Raw genomic sequence first — 17,868 nt, forward strand, 5'->3', positions numbered from 1 at the left:
ACGTGTACGGGATTCAACACCCCCTAAGTGGAGGACGGTCAAAACGCTCTATACAGGGCGTTCCCTATCTGCCCCCTGGCTGTGCCTTGCTAACAATATGCCACAGTAGCGCTCGGTCCGTTAAATGGAATGCTTATGCCGACACCAGTATAATAAAAGGCGCACATCATATATCCATCTCGCTTTTTCTCTTCCCGTCTTATTTACTTATTTTTTAGAGATACTATTAGACAAAATAGGGTCACGATAGGAGTGGTTTCATACAACCCATTATGGGAAAGGGAAGGGAACAAAGTACTGCAAAACAGTCCGAACTAAACACCGTGTACAGTACATCAATAGCGGTGGTTTCATAAAAAACCTCATTAGAAATGAGAAGCGGTCCTTTCTTCTGGGTTGTCGTTTTTCTCTGCGTTTATTAACGCAAAGCATCGTACCAGCAGCCAAATGGCTTAGCTTTCCTCCTTCAATGCTTCCATTTAGCTTCCATTTATCTCTCGATTTTACTGTTTTTTTTCTTGCCACAGCCAGCCGTGCCTAATCGTTACAGATACGCTCACGGCACCGCTTAAACCGCGCATACCGGGCCAACTGTCTTCGGCCGTCGCTGAGGCCCCCACCACGTGTTCAGCGCTCCCGTTGGCGCGGCCGGGTGTCATCCATTCTGCCGCCGGGTGCCTTCTGCCGTAGTGAGGCAGAGCGAGGAGGAGGCAATTCTTCCTCCTCCTCAATCTCAACCGTCCCTCTCGCCCCTCGGAGGAAGCTTCTTCCCTCGCGGAAGACTCGGCCCCCGCCAGCCAATCACCTGCCCCTGGGCCATGCATCAGCATCACCATCACTTAACTGCCCTCCCCTCATCCGAGCGGACGGAGTAGCAGCATCCTCGGCGCCGGCAGCAGCCGGCTGCACAACTCCGCGCCGACGTCCCCTGCCCGCCTGGCTGCCCCTCGCCCGCTTTCGTACACACACCTCCTGTATACGTGCGCTCACACTCGGAGATTTCGTGTCGTCACCCTCGCTCGTGGACACTTTCAGCCGGTGCTCAGCCGAAAGGAGTGTCTGTCCTCATCGCCATCAGCGAGAGCATCGTCCGAAAATAGAGCCCATCTCGTCATTTTCTGATTGCTATTTGTGCATTCGAAGAACCCCGAGGCCCATCCGTCTCGCTGTCTTCGGGTTCCCCCGCGCTGTTCAACGCGCTTCGTCGCTCCACGTGTTACCTCAGTAGACGTTAACCCCTTCGAGACTCCGGATCCCGTGACTCCCGGCCTTGCGCTGAGAAGTCCTCCAGCGATCGCGTTTCGTCCTTGTCCTTTCAGATAGCAGCCAGTGAACTCCCTGCAGCGGAGTAGTAGAACTCCCTGTGTCGACGTGAGTGTGAGTGACCAAGAACGAAGAGCGTTTGGGTGAATCGCGATCAATTCCTCCTTCTCAGCTTCTCAAGCAAGCCCAGGACTTCGCCGTTTGTGACTCTGCTCCCAAAGGCAAAGACGCGCCCTCTACTAGAATCTTTTTTTTTATTCACTGCTTCAAGTTTAGTTGAGTTGTGAAGTTTCAGTACACATACACTTTGGGGTCGCAGACCTCCGCGCTTAAGGGACACGGCCCGTTCCCGGTGGCTCTCGAGGGCGGACGCCACAGACGGAGACATGACACGGCCCATGAGTACGGGACCATGAACCATGGAAGAGGCCCATCAAGCTTCGCTCCGTGGGCCATTGTGCGACGCGATCCTGTACTGTCGTAGAGGCCACTGGCGCCATGGAGACGTGTGTCCTGATGCCACCGGAGTTCAGCCTTGTGCTCAGCACCACGGAGGACTCGTCCAAGCACGACAGCGACCTGGACGAGGACGACACCACGTCGAAGACACACCCGTACGACATGAAAGTGCGTCTGTGGGCCAACCAGGCCATCCCTGTCGGGAAAGTCTTCTCGCCGGCCGAGGGGTCTGTGCGCCTGGACCGATTAGAAGTCTACAGCCTGCTGGACGACAATGATGTAAGGAACTTGCCTATCTTAAGCCATTGGAAACCAACAGTTGCTTCTATATGTAATATTACAATTTCTCCTTTTACACTTCCTGCTTACCACAGGACATATGAACTGAAGGCAGCCATTTTACCTTCTTTCGTGGAGCTCTGTGCATTATACACTTTATCAGCGGCGCCCGAAGCTGCTTAGATTTTTACTGAAAGTGTGCTGCTAACGTTTGGTTTCACTAGACTTAAGCGACTTTCGCCTAGAACAAAATTTCAGTCCAGCGGCTTCACGACTCGCAACAGCGTTCGCCTAGAGCAAAATTTCAGTCCAGCGGTTTCACGACTCGCAACAGCGTTCGCCTAGAGCAAAATTTCAGTCCAGCGGCTTCACGACTCTCAACAGCGTTCGCTTCCGAGCGACTATAAACTGCACTGGCGCTCTTTTTCGGCATTCCGTCAGCCACCGCTGGCTCTTATCTCGGAACCAGCAGCAACGCGAAGCTCCGTCGAGGGCAGCGCAGAAGGCACGAAGCCGGGAGGGCTTTATCAAGCCGCGTATGAGAGCGCTGTAATCGTTACGCATTCGGGCGCATGGATACCGCTGTCACGTTCGATTTTTCAAATTTCGCGGGCTCTCATTTTCGCCGAATATAAAGGGGTCTGCTAAGACTACCTCAAAGGGAGCAGCTGGGACGGACCATTTAATGGGGCTCGACAACATTTCAATTCACATATGAACGTTTAAAGCTATATTTAAAAAATTTATTAATTAGTCGACATAGATTAAGTGAACGGAACGAAAAAAAATACTAACCGGTATTTTACATAACTTCTAACAACATTCACTAGATTTCAGTTGGGAAGAACACTTCGCTTTTTTTGTTTTTAATCTTGATTCATTTTAGCTCGAATAACGAGTATAGTCCCTGCCAAGGATTACCGCTATTGGCCGGACGAAAACAAGTCCTTTTGTTGAAAGCTTGCGTTCAAGGGACGGTGGCGCCCCCCTCGTCCTTCAAGCTCGGGCTTCAAGAAGCATCTTCGCACTCTTCTATCGTGAGCTGCTGCACGAGTGAGCGTGACAATGACGAGTCAGACTCCATGTTCATTTTTGAAATGCAGAAGTCGTTGAACATAGCAGCAGTAAATACGGAGAGACAGTGGCAAAAGCCAACGACAACCTCGGTTTATTCTTCCTAACAGTAGAAAACACCATGGGAGAATAAACGAGAATGGTCGCTCCTAGCTATGTCCCGAAAACGCCGTCATTCTTGCAAATAAAGACATTCTTTTCCACACGACGTTTGACAAAATTGACCAAAATCCCACTGGCAGATATTTACGACGTAACGATTTTTAAATTTCATCGGTGCCAACAAATTTAATTCCTACATCGGCTCTTAATTCTTTCTGAGCACATTACCAGACTTAATGAGGAGGTCAATTTTTTTTTCCTTGGTGATACGGGCATTATGTAAGCCTTAAGTGATGTTTTCGAGACAACTTGATAGGATTAGCCGTTACATTGTTTGCAAAAGAAAGAACGCGAAATATGACGAAACGAGACGTGTACTTGGTTGCAATTAAAGTGTTTGCTATAATTATTTTCAGTGTGACGTTTGCGTAATACAAAGCATAGCATAAAAGACAACAGGGGAAAAAAAAGTCCCCATTGGGGTCGCCACAACCGCACGGTCGCGGAGCATTTACGAATCGTCACGCTAGACGTCCCGTATTAGACTGCGTGGCGCGAAACATGATTTCGTTAAGTCCGCTTCAAGTTCCTTGGCTAAAAAAAAATAACGATAGCTCCCCGTTACGAAACAGGAGAATTATTGAGAAGGGCTTAACTATTCGAGTGCACATACAAATCGCCTATGCATTATTTATAGTCAACGATAACCAGCGTCACATAGCAAGGGATCATCGGTACGAAGCAGTTCTTATTATTAACTCTTATTTCTAGTGATAAAGCAAGACAGTAAGGACAAGATTTTAAATAGTGATTAACAGAAAAAAGATTGAAAACCTACACTCTAACTCAGAAACAGAAGACATGTTTTATGCTGGTGCTCAGCGTGGTCAAGATGTGATGGGGCAAAAACTGACACCTCTGAATGTGTAATAATTCACCTATAGTTGTTTTAAAGGCCCTGTTAAACGCTTTTCCTTTGCCTTTATGCCTGTATGTAATAACCGATGCGATGAGGCACCTCCGTGCTAACTTATCTGCACATGTTCATTTCGAAAACCAAAGACAAATTCGATGTTAAGTTAACCTGAAGTTGCACTGATTCCAAAGTTCGCTTTATGGTTTATGGAATTTAACGTCCCAAAGGGACACTGGCTATGAGGGACGCCGTATAGTGGAAGTCTTCGGATAATGTACCCAATGGTGCGCCGGTTGCCTATGCTCCAGTGCCGCGCGTTTCTGCAGCAATGTTCTCAAAGCCAACTCGTATTGCTCTAGTTTCCTGTTTCTGCCAACGCATGCAGCGTACATCTGTCTGTCACTGCCGCCGCATAGCCCAAAGCGCGAATATTAGCTTGATAGCAGTATTAGTAGATGTCGAAGACGATATGCAATGCACAGCGCTAGTGTGTGTTACAATTTAACCCGTGGCGTGTTCGGCTGCGGCAGTAGCGTCGTGCTCTCGCGCAGTGGTCAGCGAAGCTGATCTGTTCGGGCTGCGCGGGTTCGAATCACAGTCGGGACAATATTTAGTCATAGTTTACCCAAGGTCATCCTCAAGGTCAAGCTTCACACAAACCGGTGGGCCGGTTTGACCTGCTCACCAGATTGACCTCGTGAAGTAGTGCTTTCTCATTAAGACTCATGCATAATGGCATGGTTGATGAAACATGGTGCGCAATAACTGTACGAAGATAAAGTCGAAATGCAAGCACTGAACATTTTCGCACATGATCACCTCCGGGATTAAAATAATGTACTAGCAGGAGCAAAGAGCTTTCTGGACTGTGCTGTTGTGGCGTTGTTCTCTTCAGCGCAGTCTTGTAATATATTTTCTTTTCCGCTGTGGAGATACGAAAAATCAAGGTATAGCTAAGTTTTTCGAACTAATAATTTGGTGACCACAATAAAACCTGTTTATTTCAAATTTAAAAGGGGCTCCAAGCGCGCGCGTGCATGCGTGTGCGTGCGCGCGCGTGTGTTTGTGTGTGTGTGTGTGTGTGTGTGTGTGTGTGTGTGTGTGTGTGTGTGTGTGTGTGTGTGTGTGTGTGTGGGTGTGTGTGTGTGTGTGTGTGTGTGTGTGTGTGTGTGTGTGTGTGTGTGTGTGTGTGTGTGTGTGTGTGTGTGTGTGTGTGTGTGTGTGTGTGTGTGTGTGTGTGTGTGTGTGTGTGTGTGTGTGTGTGTGTGTGTGTGTGCGTTTGTGTGTGTGCGTATGTCGAAGGAGTTAACGCTCTTGCATTGCGAAGGTTGCGCGGTGGAAGGGAAAAAAGTTGTTTGGACAGCATATGTGCCAGCGCTCTGTTTACCAGGTAGTAATAAGCGTACACACAGGTCTGTGAGTCATACCTTTAAGTAGAATCCGCGACCGACTATAGGCCCTGATGTACACTGCATGAACTCGGAGATGTGAATATGCCAGAGTAGTAATGTCACAACACTGATATAAGGAGCATTGTACATGAGGCATCAGACATCAGGGTGCAGCTCGCGTTAGCGCTCTTTGTGCCAAGCTTTCGCTCAGTGTGACGACCTACGCAGCGATACAGCGTAAACACTGTGCAATTCTAAGAGCTTTAGATCTTACTACTTACATTTGTCGAGGACGCGTCTGTCTGCAATTAAGGTGAAATTGACCAAAACAGTTACCCCGAGACCACACTGTTTCACATAGCAGCAGTGGGTGCGTAGCGCCTGAATTGATACCTATACTTTCGATTCGTTAGTATACTTATATGCCAGTACAGTGGTCATCGAAGTGGACCCCCCCCCCCCCCCCCACCCTTCGGTACCACCATTTGCATGAAATTTGGGGGCCATCCGTTTGACGCAGAATGTTCGAAGTGGTGCCAAATGACTTGGCATGTTCCTGAGGACAAAAAACTAATTGAGATGAAGTCGAAAATTTGTGTGGGATTTTCAACGACGAGCTTTCCGGCTCGAAACCGTGCATTCCGATTACTTCAGACGGCCATTACGGCCGAACCGTTTCTCTCAGGGGGTTCCGTATAGTGTCAAACGATCCACCGTATTGTGATGCACACGTTTATAAATTTATTCACTGACATAACGAGGAGATAAGCCGCGTATAGCGAAAATATGTTTCCGGGAAGGAAACATACGAGGATGTTTGGATTTGGTCTTCACGTTTGTTGAGCACACCAATGTAAGCACTTGAATGTCCCGTGGCTAACGTTCTTAAGTCGAACACTGAGGCAGTGTTGGCTGAGGATTGTTTGTTTCTAAGGACAGCTATATAGGAAAGCTAAGTATTAGATAATTGTATTATATCTTCTTATAAACGGCGCGGGGGAGTGATGGAAGTGGTATGGTCATGTATTTTCGCTTTTAGTGCGACCTACAAAGCACGTGCCTATAGCAGCGTTCATAAGTTAGATCATGGCGTTGATCCAGCCAAATCTTACGGACGAGGGCCAGGTTTTCATTGTCCCTGGGATGCACAGCATCCCATTCAATTTTGCTTTCGCCTCTGCTGCATTTATTCTATGACCGCGAGCTGAAAATTTTTAAGGGACATTTAATACCCGGCTTAAGGGCATGACTCGATGGCGTTAATTGGTCCCTACAGCGGCCTGGGCCCTTTTGCGTAGCATCTCGCAGGTACGAGTTACGTTCTTTCTTTCACCATCACATTCCGCTTATAACATACACCCTCGAGCGTACAATGTGACAACATTGGCCGCGAGTACTCCTTATCCATGCCGCCTGGGTTCGGCCTACATGCCCATATATGCAAAAGGTCATTCTCTACTCTGCATTCATAGATTCCTGGGAGTCCTCGTACCGCTCCTGGCGCAGGGGTGCAGCGGTTAAGCGATGCGCCACTTCCCCTGCGATGGCAGGTGCTGCCACCGGTGTGGCTTGCGAGAATCGGGTTGCTCTCCTCTAGTAACCTCTCGCGACCAATCATTAATTTAACTGCCGCCTGCCACATTGGTCAATGTGCTCAACCTTGGCAGGTTGTGATGACGTCACAAGGTCACGTGACCTAGGTCACAGGTGAGCCACCTACTTTTTCGCTCGCAACACCGACAACGACGCCGGACTTTCTGCACAACGGGAGCTGTTCACGCTGTCGCGTTAATACTGCCACCAGCGCTTTAGCTGTGTGAGCATGCCACTAATTCACCTGGAGCAACTAATTCGGCTCATTTTCACGACCTAAAGGACGCTCCTCATGTAATCCAATATAGCGCCGTTATGGAGTACTGTGGGCAGCCTAGGAACAGTCGCGATGAACTCGCGCTTGTTTGCTGATGGTGGGGTTTAGATTGAACCGGTCTTTCGTTTCTCGATGATTTAAGCAGTAAGCGAGAGACAAGGAAGCAATTGCTGTCTGCCGTTTGAAAAAGGCTGAGTGATGGAGTCTAGATGCGCGCTTTGGAGAGAATTTCTATTAAGTGACATGCACGATGAAGGCGGTCGTACAGAGAATGAATTAAGTGCAATTTTTTGGACTTCGCACTTATTGAGCGATGGGAGATCTTGCTAAACAGCCCCGCCCTGGATGACCAACTCGTCCTGATCTTCAGGGGCCAGGTGGCAAGGAAAGCATATGGGTCACGTGAAGAGGGAACCACTTCCATCGACGGCGTCTAAGAATACGTCGTAATTAGTTCGGTTCATTAAAGCTGTTTCTCTCTCTCTCTCTCTTTCGCCCTGCAGGCAAGCAAGACTCAGTGATTGACATGCTGCTTACGCTTGAGTTTTAACTCGTAAAGGTCCGTCCTTTCCCGTTTCAAAAATCTGATTTACCACATGCTACTTTCAATGGGAATATAGGTTTCTTACCGTGTGTACAGGCAGACAGCCAGAAATATGAGGTCGTTTTTTTGCGCGCAATTTTTTTGGAGCAATTACCGCGTCTTAGCCTTTCATTTTATAAGCATTGCATGGAAGACAGTTAATGAATGTAAGGCAACTGTGACCCAACTCTTTTCGTTCGATTGTATTCCATTCTCATCACCTGTGGCAATAATGAAGTGCACATAGAATAGGACCGAAATGCAATCAGAATGAAATAATCATATGACCGCACCCCACTTTCCGTGGATAACAAAGCATGACATCACCATAAACTCATGCTGTATTAAGGCCTGCCATAACAGGCACAGTCGCACACAAAACCCTTCGCTCTTGCAATGGCCCCGTTTGTCATGTGATCACCGAGAAGGGGGGGGGGGAGGGGGGGGGGGGGGGGCGAGGGAGCCCACCCCACCCTCCGAAATCGCGCTCAACCCCCCCCTCCCCCCTCAAGCAGTGTTCTTGATGGGCATGAGCCCCCCCCCCCCCCCCCCCCAAACCCTCCCGGGTTTCGCCCTATACAACTGCCTCGGGCCCCTCCCGAAAAAAATTTCTGGCTATGTGCCTGTTCTACAGCAATGGTATAATAAAAGCTACGTTATTGAAGCTTCGCACAAATAATGCACAGGAGCTGTAGTTACCAAAAAGGTTAAAATTTACCGGAAACGTTTTTACAATTACTTTTATTTATTTATGAATTTGTTTATTTACGTATTTATTTGCCTACTTTAGTTTTCTTTTCACACATCTGAACATTTTTTCTTAGAACTGGGCAGAAACACTGCGCTGAATTATCAGTGCGGGAAGGCATATTTAAGTTACAGAAGTAGAACTAGAATAAGCCTACAATAAAAGCGCCGACGAAGCACTCGCCACGGAGCAAACGAATGGTTTCGCGCGCGTCACTGCTTCCTGGACTAGTTCGCGATGCGGCGTTGTTTTTTTTGAAAACCGCCACATAATAACTCTCCTCAAGCAAGTCGCCCACTGGGCGTTTTCTCCATAAGAAGAAGGTCACTGGACACGCGTCCGCACTTACGTCGTATGCTTTGCACAGGGTGAGGAGAAGAGAAACACCAACACTGCAGCCCTCTTCCGATGTAAGCGAGGGATAGCCATAGCTGCTGCAGGAAATCACCAAAAACATCGGGGGCACAGGAATGGTGACGAATGTCGGTCTGCCTGGCGGATGTTCCACGCAGGTCCGCCACTCTCTGGGCTGCTACGACGAGATCCGCGAGGTGGAGCACCGGCAGGTGCGCCACTGCAACTGGGTCCGCTTCGTGCGGCTCGCCAGGCGCATCTCGGCCCGGGTCAACCTGGTGGCGAGCCGCGTGCCAACCTCCTCCTCCCGGCAGGCACCCGTGCTCTACCGCGTGATGCGGCCGGTGCAGCCCAACACCGAGCTGGTGGCCTTCTTCAACGACAAGGCCGAGGAAGAGGAGCGACAGGGGGCGTCGTCCCTGGTCGGGATGACCACCTCGACGCCCAAGATGGCCGCAGGAATGGAGCGCCGCCTATTCCAAAGAACTCTCCAAGGTTGGATGATGTGCACTGCCCGTTCCTCTGTCGCTTACATTGGCTGTACAACTGGTATTCACGTCATTGTCATCTACGCTGCTTGCACGCTAATGACCTTGTGACAATGCCGCTTATGTGGTCTGTCTGTCTGTCTGTCTGTCTGTCTGTCTGTGTGTGTGTGTGTGTGTGTGTGTGTGTGTGTGTGTGTGTGTGTGTGTGTGTGTGTGTGTGTGTGTGTGTGTGTGTGTGTGTGTGTGTGTGTGTGTGTGTGTGTGTGTGTGTGTGTGTGTGTGTGTGTGTGTGTGTGTGTGTGCGTGCGTGTGTGTGTGTGTGTGTGTGTGTGTGTGTGTGTGTGTGTGTGTGTGTGTGTGTGTGTGTGTGCGTGCGTGCGTGCGTGCGTGCGTGCGTGCGTGTGTGTGTGTGTGTGTGTGTGTGTGTGTGTGTGTGTGTGTGTGTGTGTGTGTGTGTGTGTGAGAGAGAGAGAGAGAGAGAGAGCTAGGCGACAACAATCCCTTATGTGTGACATATCTCTATACGAGCCCATTCTGTGACTCCAGGTTAGTTTCTCACGCCCCTGTACCAGTGCCGGCTTCTGTGTATAATGAGGCATGGTCACTAGATCACATTGTAATTCGCAATGATTATCTGGTTTCCGTTGAGGAAACCAGATAATCCCAGCACTCCCAGCAGTCGGCTGGTCATACTGCTGTGACCATCAATAACGGCAAGAGAGCACAAAGCACTCTGCCGGCGCTCCACGAATCTCCCAGAAAGCGTAACGAACCTTTTGACTGCTTCGGTCACAGATCATTTTCCATTTTTGTCGACTATGTGTTCTCCGTGTGCATAGTCCTTGTCCAGGAGCCAGCGGCCATGAGCTCTTTCTTTTCACACCCCGACTTCGCTCGCAGACTTCCCGCTGGACCTGTCCCAGAGCCTGCTGTCGCCGTCAACGTCGACTTCGGCGTCATCCGCGTCCCCCAGTTCGTGTCGCGCGTCGTCGTCGACGTCGTCGTCGTCTTCGGGCCTGCTTCGGACGCCCGCTTCCATCAGCTCCACGTCCGTGTCGGCCAGCTCCTCTTCTTCGGCGTCCACGTCGGAGGCCAACAACGAGAACATACAGGTACGCAGCTTCTATATATGCACCGCTGAGACACCTCGTAGCAGGCAGCACACATCAACATGCAGGAGGATCAGAATAACGGCCTGAGGGGCGAGTTGGTGCATGATGAAATGAACGGCTGCGCAAATCAGAACACAGACATGAAAGTGCGCATGTGGTGTCTCTTTCTTGTCTGTGTCCTGATTTGCGCAGCCGTTCATTTCATCATGCAGGAGGATACATATCGTTTCATGCAGTCTCGTTCGCGCTGTCTCTGCAATTGTCAGAAACTACCTCTCCGTGCTGAACACCGTTTCTGAATCACGCGAAAGCCTTTTCAAAAACGTGTACAACCTTTCCTTCTCTTTTTAGAATCATCCGATCAGAGTTTTGGGCAGACTTAAGAAAATAAGGTAGCGCCAAAACGCCATACAAAAGGTCGTTACCCCTACTCAAGTCGTCCATGATCAGTATGCGGGGACATATTAACGCTATGGAAGCTTGCAGACCTCAGTAGATACGTTGCGCGACACGCGGACGCATATTTACTAACATTAGTTGAAATTTCCCGGCATGCAACATGGCACGTTTTTCATGCACACGTATGAGTAAGATAACCCTTTCCTGCTAATGCTGTTGTTTTCTCACTTTCTCTGTGGTGCAATCGACACCCAGCGGTGCAAACCACATCATCATCATCCAAGGCGCAAACGCAGTCTCAAACCGGATGAGAATCCTTGACCTTTTACTCGCATTTGGTCTAAAGCGACGGGGCTAAAGTTGCGCTTGGCATTTCGCTATACCGCGCAGCCGGGCCAGGCGAGGAAAAGCAAGGAAAAGAAGCGGCGGCAGAAGTGCATGCTCAGTTGCGAGTACTGCACCAAGACCTTCGACCGGCCTTCCCTGCTGAGGCGGCACATGCGAACGCACACAGGTATGTGAAAGCGACCGCCCTTATGCGGCCCTGAACAGCATACTGAAGCGAAGCCAGTGCTTCAGCACTGCGAAACATGCCAGCATGTATCAGAGAGAAATCGTCGGGGAAAATGTCATTTTGGTGCTTGTACTACGTGCGTACAAGCACGTTGGACGTCCACGTTGGACGCCAACGAATGGAAAAGCCACCGCATCCAGTTTAATTAGCTCCGGCGTTTAGGGCTGGCCCTGGAAATTTATCAGGACAAGTGGTTTCCAGGAACTTTTTGCGAGAAGAACAGTACTCTCAGTGCTGAACTATGCAGAGGCGCTAGCACGCGGCAGTGCCATAGCGGCCGAATTGGTCTCGCTTTCTGAGACCGAACAACAGTGCCCTTTGTTGTGCACATGTATTTGACTCATTTAGCACATCATGTACAGGGTTGCCTTTACCGGAGTGCCGGAGCCCATGCGCCATGAGTGCGCATGCGCAGATCGCCGTGAGCGCTACCCGTCAGCTGCGCTAAAGCCTGTCGCTTCGGTGACCAATCAGCGCGTGCGCACGAGCGGTGGGCGGGCTTCCAGTACTCTGGTCATGGAAAAGATAACAAGGTGCACGATATGCTAAAGGATTTTATTAGCTGCCACCCATGTCGCGTGCAAACGTTATACGTGACAGACGTTCTCGAGATTAAAGACCAGCCTGGCATTTGCGAATGGAGACATTCTTCTACGATCGAAACCCGCCAAGTTAACTGGAGGTGTGACCACAAGTTCGCGCTTTCGACTTGCACCCGCGAATTCCTCATTTGGAGGAGGCGAAACGAGGAAATGTCCGTGTACCGGCACTTCGGCGCACCTTATCGAACCCAGTGTGGTCGGACTTCTTCCGGGGCCGTACACCACAGAATGTCTCACAGCTCCTGCGCAGTTTTGACACGTAAATATATACAAAATTTTTCACGCCGTAAGGTAAGAACTAAACGGGTCTTCGTGCACCGATGAGACGTATATATACGGAGCCCAGGTGTAGCAGAGTAACGCAATGCGAGTGGCCGCTTTCACGTCTCGCGCTGCCGTCGAGCTGAAGGCGAGCTGTTTATAGCGCTGTATGCATGCGCCCGAAAGGGCAGTCTCAATTGCTGCCGTCGTTGCACGCAGGCGAGAAGCCGCACGCGTGCGACGTGTGCGGCAAGGCGTTCAGCACGTCCAGCTCGCTCAACACGCACCGGCGCATCCACTCGGGCGAGAAGCCGCACCAGTGCCCCGTGTGCGGGAAGCGCTTCACGGCCTCCTCCAACCTCTACTACCACCGCATGACCCACTCCAAGGCGAGTACGCGTATACACCGCGCGAGCGTGCATGCACTGCGTATGCACGGTCGCAGTGAGCATTCGTGCGCGTTCACCAATGACACTTGTGACATTTGTTATGTACCCCCTTTCGCCAAAAGTAACCGAGCAACATGATTTTGCTTCTCAGCCGTATGACGGAATCTTTACGGCTCCCGTAAAGACCGAAATGTGTCAGAACGTGAGGACGAGGGTAAACCTTAGATTAGACAGATTCGGAGCTTTTGGGCTGCGATAAGTGCTTCGCTATGCGGCTAAGAAATAAACCACCGTTGTCCGGTTACTTTTGGCAAATACGGTGCGTACACTACAGCGTCAGATGAAACACGAACAATGAAATTGAAATGCGAACTGAAAAATGATATCATGTTAAGAAGAGAAAACTCAGTACTATAGCGCAAATTCATTTTACATCGATGGCCCGAAGGCTGGTTTAGAAGTGTCAATAAATAACGCCAGTAATTTCTCTCGAGGAGATAATGTATTTGTGGTTTTTGTTGGCAGTTTAATTCTCTTGTTCGCGTTTCATTTGACGCTTATGGTGCACGCCTTAAGAGAGACCCGCCGGTATGATGAGGCCGCGTACGAGCTAGACGAGTAAAGAGCATAGTACCAGTCGTAGCCAATGTCCGTAGCGTGTACTCGCTGGTGGAGATTTATGCTCAAGAAATTTGGGCGAAATCGCCAGGGGTTTAAGGCTTGCGTAGAGCTACCATCGAATTCAGCATGCCTAATAACATAAGCGATACGTGCAATGCGGCGAAAATCCGTACCTGTGTAACAAAGTGTCAGGAAGTCACGGCGAGAAATATTGCGTCAAAAATTGCTTTCGAATACTTCTATCAAAAGTGAATCTATCTACATTATACTATGCACATGTGCATAACTGCTATAACTTTTCTTATAAAGCCGCATCTTACAACATGGTCTGCGAACAGGGTCAGCCTGTGAAGTCAAATTTGCTTCACGAATGAACCGTATAGCACTCAACGAAACCTACAACTGTGCTGCTATTTTCCTCTTATAGCGATCAAATTCACCGTGACACGTGGTACCAAATACGTGATGACAGTGCAAGAATTCCTGCTCATTACGATCGTAGGTTGAAGCTTTACATTTCAGCAACGGTGAGCTGGCACAGCTCTGTGATGTGAGCTCGGACCGCATATTGTGTGCTACAGATATATATTAGAGTTTAAGCACAGCGGAGTCGTTCTAGCATAAACTGATACCGAACTGACCGGATGTTTACGGCGCATGCGCAGCCAGGGCTTTAAGGCTTGCGTAGAGCTACCATCGAACAACAGTTGCCTACTGAGCATGCGCAGTAGACAATCGGTTTTTCCTGTACACGTTTGCTGTATAGTATGCGTATTCTTTTTGGTAAATCCGCTTAATGTGCAGAATAGTGTTCGTATACGGCGCATGTGTAAGTGTGCCACAGGGAGGCATGTTCTTCTTGACCACAGTCACCGAACCTCTTTGCCTGACCGTGCATGCCTGTTTGGGCATGATGGCTTGCGCAGGAGAAGCCGCACAAGTGTCCCGTGTGCGCAAAGTCGTTTCCGACGCCCGGCGACCTGAAGACGCACGCGTACGTGCACAGCGGCTCGTGGCCCTTCCGATGCCACCTTTGCGACCGCGGCTTCAGCAAACACACCAACCTCAGGAACCACCTGCTGCTGCACACCGGTACGGAAACTCCAACGCATACGTTCCAGCTGGGCATCAACGGTGCTCTCTTCCTTACTCACAGGACCCGTAACGGGTCCTGTGGAGTGAGGGAGAGACGATTTATCGAGGAGATGTTTAGAGGTCGGGTTTTTAAAGAGGAGGACCTGGCCTGCCATCCTTAATGCCATCGATTTTGCCACGCAGAAAGAGAGCCACGTTGGAAACGCTTGAGCGTAAATTTGCCCCTTGGACTTGTTCAAAAAAAAAAAAAAAAAAACGGCGACAGATGCAGGCAAAAGAAGTGTCGTTTCGACTGACTTTAGCATTGCATATTTTTTCTGCAATTTTAAGTACGCTAGATTAATGAATACATATATACCTATGTATTTATTGAGTAATTTCTTATTGGCATCCATCCAAGCGCAGCCATATATGGCTGAAAGGGAAAGCTGTGCTGCATCCACAGTAGGGTTATATATCGTAGTCATATGCCTGCCCTTGGATGGATGCCGATGAGTACGCACACTCCGTTTTACAAGCTAACTCCACCTTTAGGAATTACCCTAAAAATTTGACCAACACTGTTCCAACTTCGAGTTACTGATCAATTCGCTCTCGCCTTATCTTCTGCTAGCCGGCCCAGCTAGCTCAGTTGTAGAGCGACTGCTCCGGTGAAGCGGTGGTCCCGAGTTCGAACTCCGGACCAGGACGAATTTTTTTTTTAACCAAGACGTTTCTGTGGCAGCTGTATGGCTTTCCTTTGAAGCCTTATGACTGCGCTTGGGTGGATGCCAATGAGTCCAATATTACATACCAACTCCATCTTGGGGGATTACCCTTAAACGTTTGACGATATTTATGGTTTTAACTTCCGCCATGTCAGTGCACGTTAAAGATCCCCAGGTGGTCGAAATTATTCCGGAGCCCTCCACTACGGCACCTATTCTTCCTTTCTTCTTTCACTCCCTCCTTTATCCCTTCCCTTACGGCGCGGTTCAGGTGTCCAAAGATATATGAGACAAATACTGCGCCATTTCCTTCCCCCCCCCCCCCCAAAAAAAAAAAACTTTCGCCATTGCAAAGTATTAAGAGAGTCTGGCGTCTGACGAAAGCTGTTTCCATCCTTCTGACGCAGGTGATCGTCCGCACACGTGCGACGTCTGCCACAAGACTTTCGCCCTGGCCTGCAACCTGCGTGCGCACATGAAGACACACCAGGAAGGTACGGGTGACATGAGCAGAACATGCTGGAGAATATTTTTTTGAGCTTCGTTGGTATACACTCTGACGGGACGGTGTTAAGCGACAACTGCGGTTGCACACTTCATTTCGCCAGCCTGAAGCGATGAGAATAAGATTTGGACCTGGTCTCAGTGCGGGGTAATTATCGTCCCACTTGAGAGCGCTCTGTTCAACACTATCAAACATACCAGGGACTGAAGCAGGATGTATAGCCAGTTGCTCCGTCTGTAGATTATATAGTAAAAAAACAACAACAACTGCATCTCCTACAGCTGCCTCAGAAGGCCAGTGTCTTCTCAAAGTTGAGAAGAAGATTAGCTGCCGGGCGCCTCCCAGTTCTTGATCCCCCCGCAGAATTAGCACAACTCAGACAACGCTATCAATGGACCATTCCATCTTCTCGAGTAGAGTGGCCGTGTTCGGCGCTATAGTATTGACCACCTCCCATAACAGCCGAATTCATGCACATAGGCAACGGGACACCTTCCATGTTGTGCAGCTGATTCACCATCACGTGAAGAGGAATAAAGTGGCATTGGTTTGTCAAATGTATTGCGGAGCCAACTTGAATGTATTCTTGATGAACACGGGACGACGGTCAGAAGCAGGATGATGCAACAACCAGAAATATGTTGCGAATTTCTGTCTGTTAACTCTTGTTCGTCGACAGTAAACTTTCAAGGTGGCTCGCAAAGACATAAACCAACTGTAACCAAGTCACGAACGATTCACCGCCAAATGTAGCCCAGGCATTTGTGCAAGAGCCCACGACTTAGAACTGAGGGTGTGTCTCAGATGCATGAGCGAGGGCATGCGTCCCACGAGCGCACGCCGATTTCGGCTTCTCTCCTATAGGCGCGATGCACGCATTCTTGTCGGAGCTTTTACCTAACCACTGCGGTTGAGTGTAATTTCGAGCAACGCGACGGTGTTCGAGAACTCAAACAGAGCTTGCCATTACGCGTGCCATTCCAGTAGAGGAGGATAGCCTATCGACGTTGTCAGGGTGGAGCTTGAAAGGTTAGGAAGATGAAGAGGAAGGAATGGTGGACGAAGATGGCCTCGACAGACTACAGGAGCTTCCTTCTATGGGCAGCCGGGGGAACACAAGTATGCAGCAGTTGTAGCAAGGCATTTTGTGCGTGCACTGCGCACATATAGTTTATTTTTAACGAAGAGATTACAGAACAGGCAGCGGAAAATGACTTTTGAACGTAAATCGCACTAATAAGGCGTTGCTTGCACAATGAATCCCTACCCTGGATCTACAAGACCGAGGTGTTTGAAACATCAGCATAAACTAGAATAAAGTTAGCAGGAGTGCACTAACTCTGACGTACAGAATTTGTGAAAAGTGAAAAGCCCAAGGGGTTTGCTTCTAAGCCTTACAGTGTGGCTTTAGTGATCAGGTCTGAAGAGAATTGAAGAGATTTGGAACCTTGAAAAGAAGATATGAAACGGTGGCGAGGCATAAGGAACCAGACAGCCTGGCCCAGAAAAAAAAAATCCTTGGGCTCTTTGCTTGTGACAAAGGCTATGGGTTGTTATAGCGCGTCAGTAATCATAACAGGGAGAACATTCGTAGCGTGCTTTGTAATCAGCGCATGTGGACGTGTCTGTGTGCAGGCTGCCCCCACGTGAAGTGCCAGCAGTGCTGCGCCGAATTTCCGGTGTCAAGTCGTCTGGTGGTGAATGGACTGTGCCAGCAGTGCACGCACCAGCCGACGCTGCCACCGCCACCGCCGCTGACCCTGGCTCACCAGCAGGACTTCTCGATTCGCCGACTCGTCAGCCCCTAGTCTCCACGCTCTCCGAACAACCGCGCTGTCTACTTATACCAGCTCTGGGAAGCCGCGTTAGAAATAAGTCACGACTGATGAAGCTCGTGTTAGCGCTGAGCTAATGAAGAAGTATAACGGGGAAAGGAATGAAAGATCATCGCCCCCCCCTTTTTTTTTTGTTGCGTATTGCGTGTCTCTTGTCATATGTTACTCGCACAGGTTTTTGCTCAGCCCCAACAGGCTGAGACGGGCGATCTCAGCAGCAGAACAGCGCGTGTCCCGTTGT

At 49.5% G+C, this 17,868-nt stretch overlaps 1 protein-coding gene across 1 annotated transcript; it reads left to right on the forward strand.

Annotated features, from left to right (window-relative positions):
- Window positions 1-1,731: 1,731 nt before the first annotated feature.
- On the forward strand, window positions 1,732-17,600 carry LOC144095411 (uncharacterized). The gene is made up of 8 exons (XM_077629161.1): window positions 1,732-2,001; window positions 9,198-9,579; window positions 10,428-10,639; window positions 11,429-11,552; window positions 12,695-12,864; window positions 14,412-14,577; window positions 15,695-15,781; window positions 17,428-17,600. Exons 1-8 carry the CDS (start codon window positions 1,762-1,764, stop codon window positions 17,598-17,600), a joined length of 1,554 nt encoding a protein of 517 aa, XP_077485287.1. The 5' UTR covers window positions 1,732-1,761.
- Window positions 17,601-17,868: the final 268 nt, after the last annotated feature.

The sequence above is a fragment of the Amblyomma americanum genome, chromosome 6, assembly GCF_052857255.1.
Source record: "Amblyomma americanum isolate KBUSLIRL-KWMA chromosome 6, ASM5285725v1, whole genome shotgun sequence".
Lineage (NCBI taxonomy): Eukaryota > Metazoa > Arthropoda > Arachnida > Ixodida > Ixodidae > Amblyomma > Amblyomma americanum.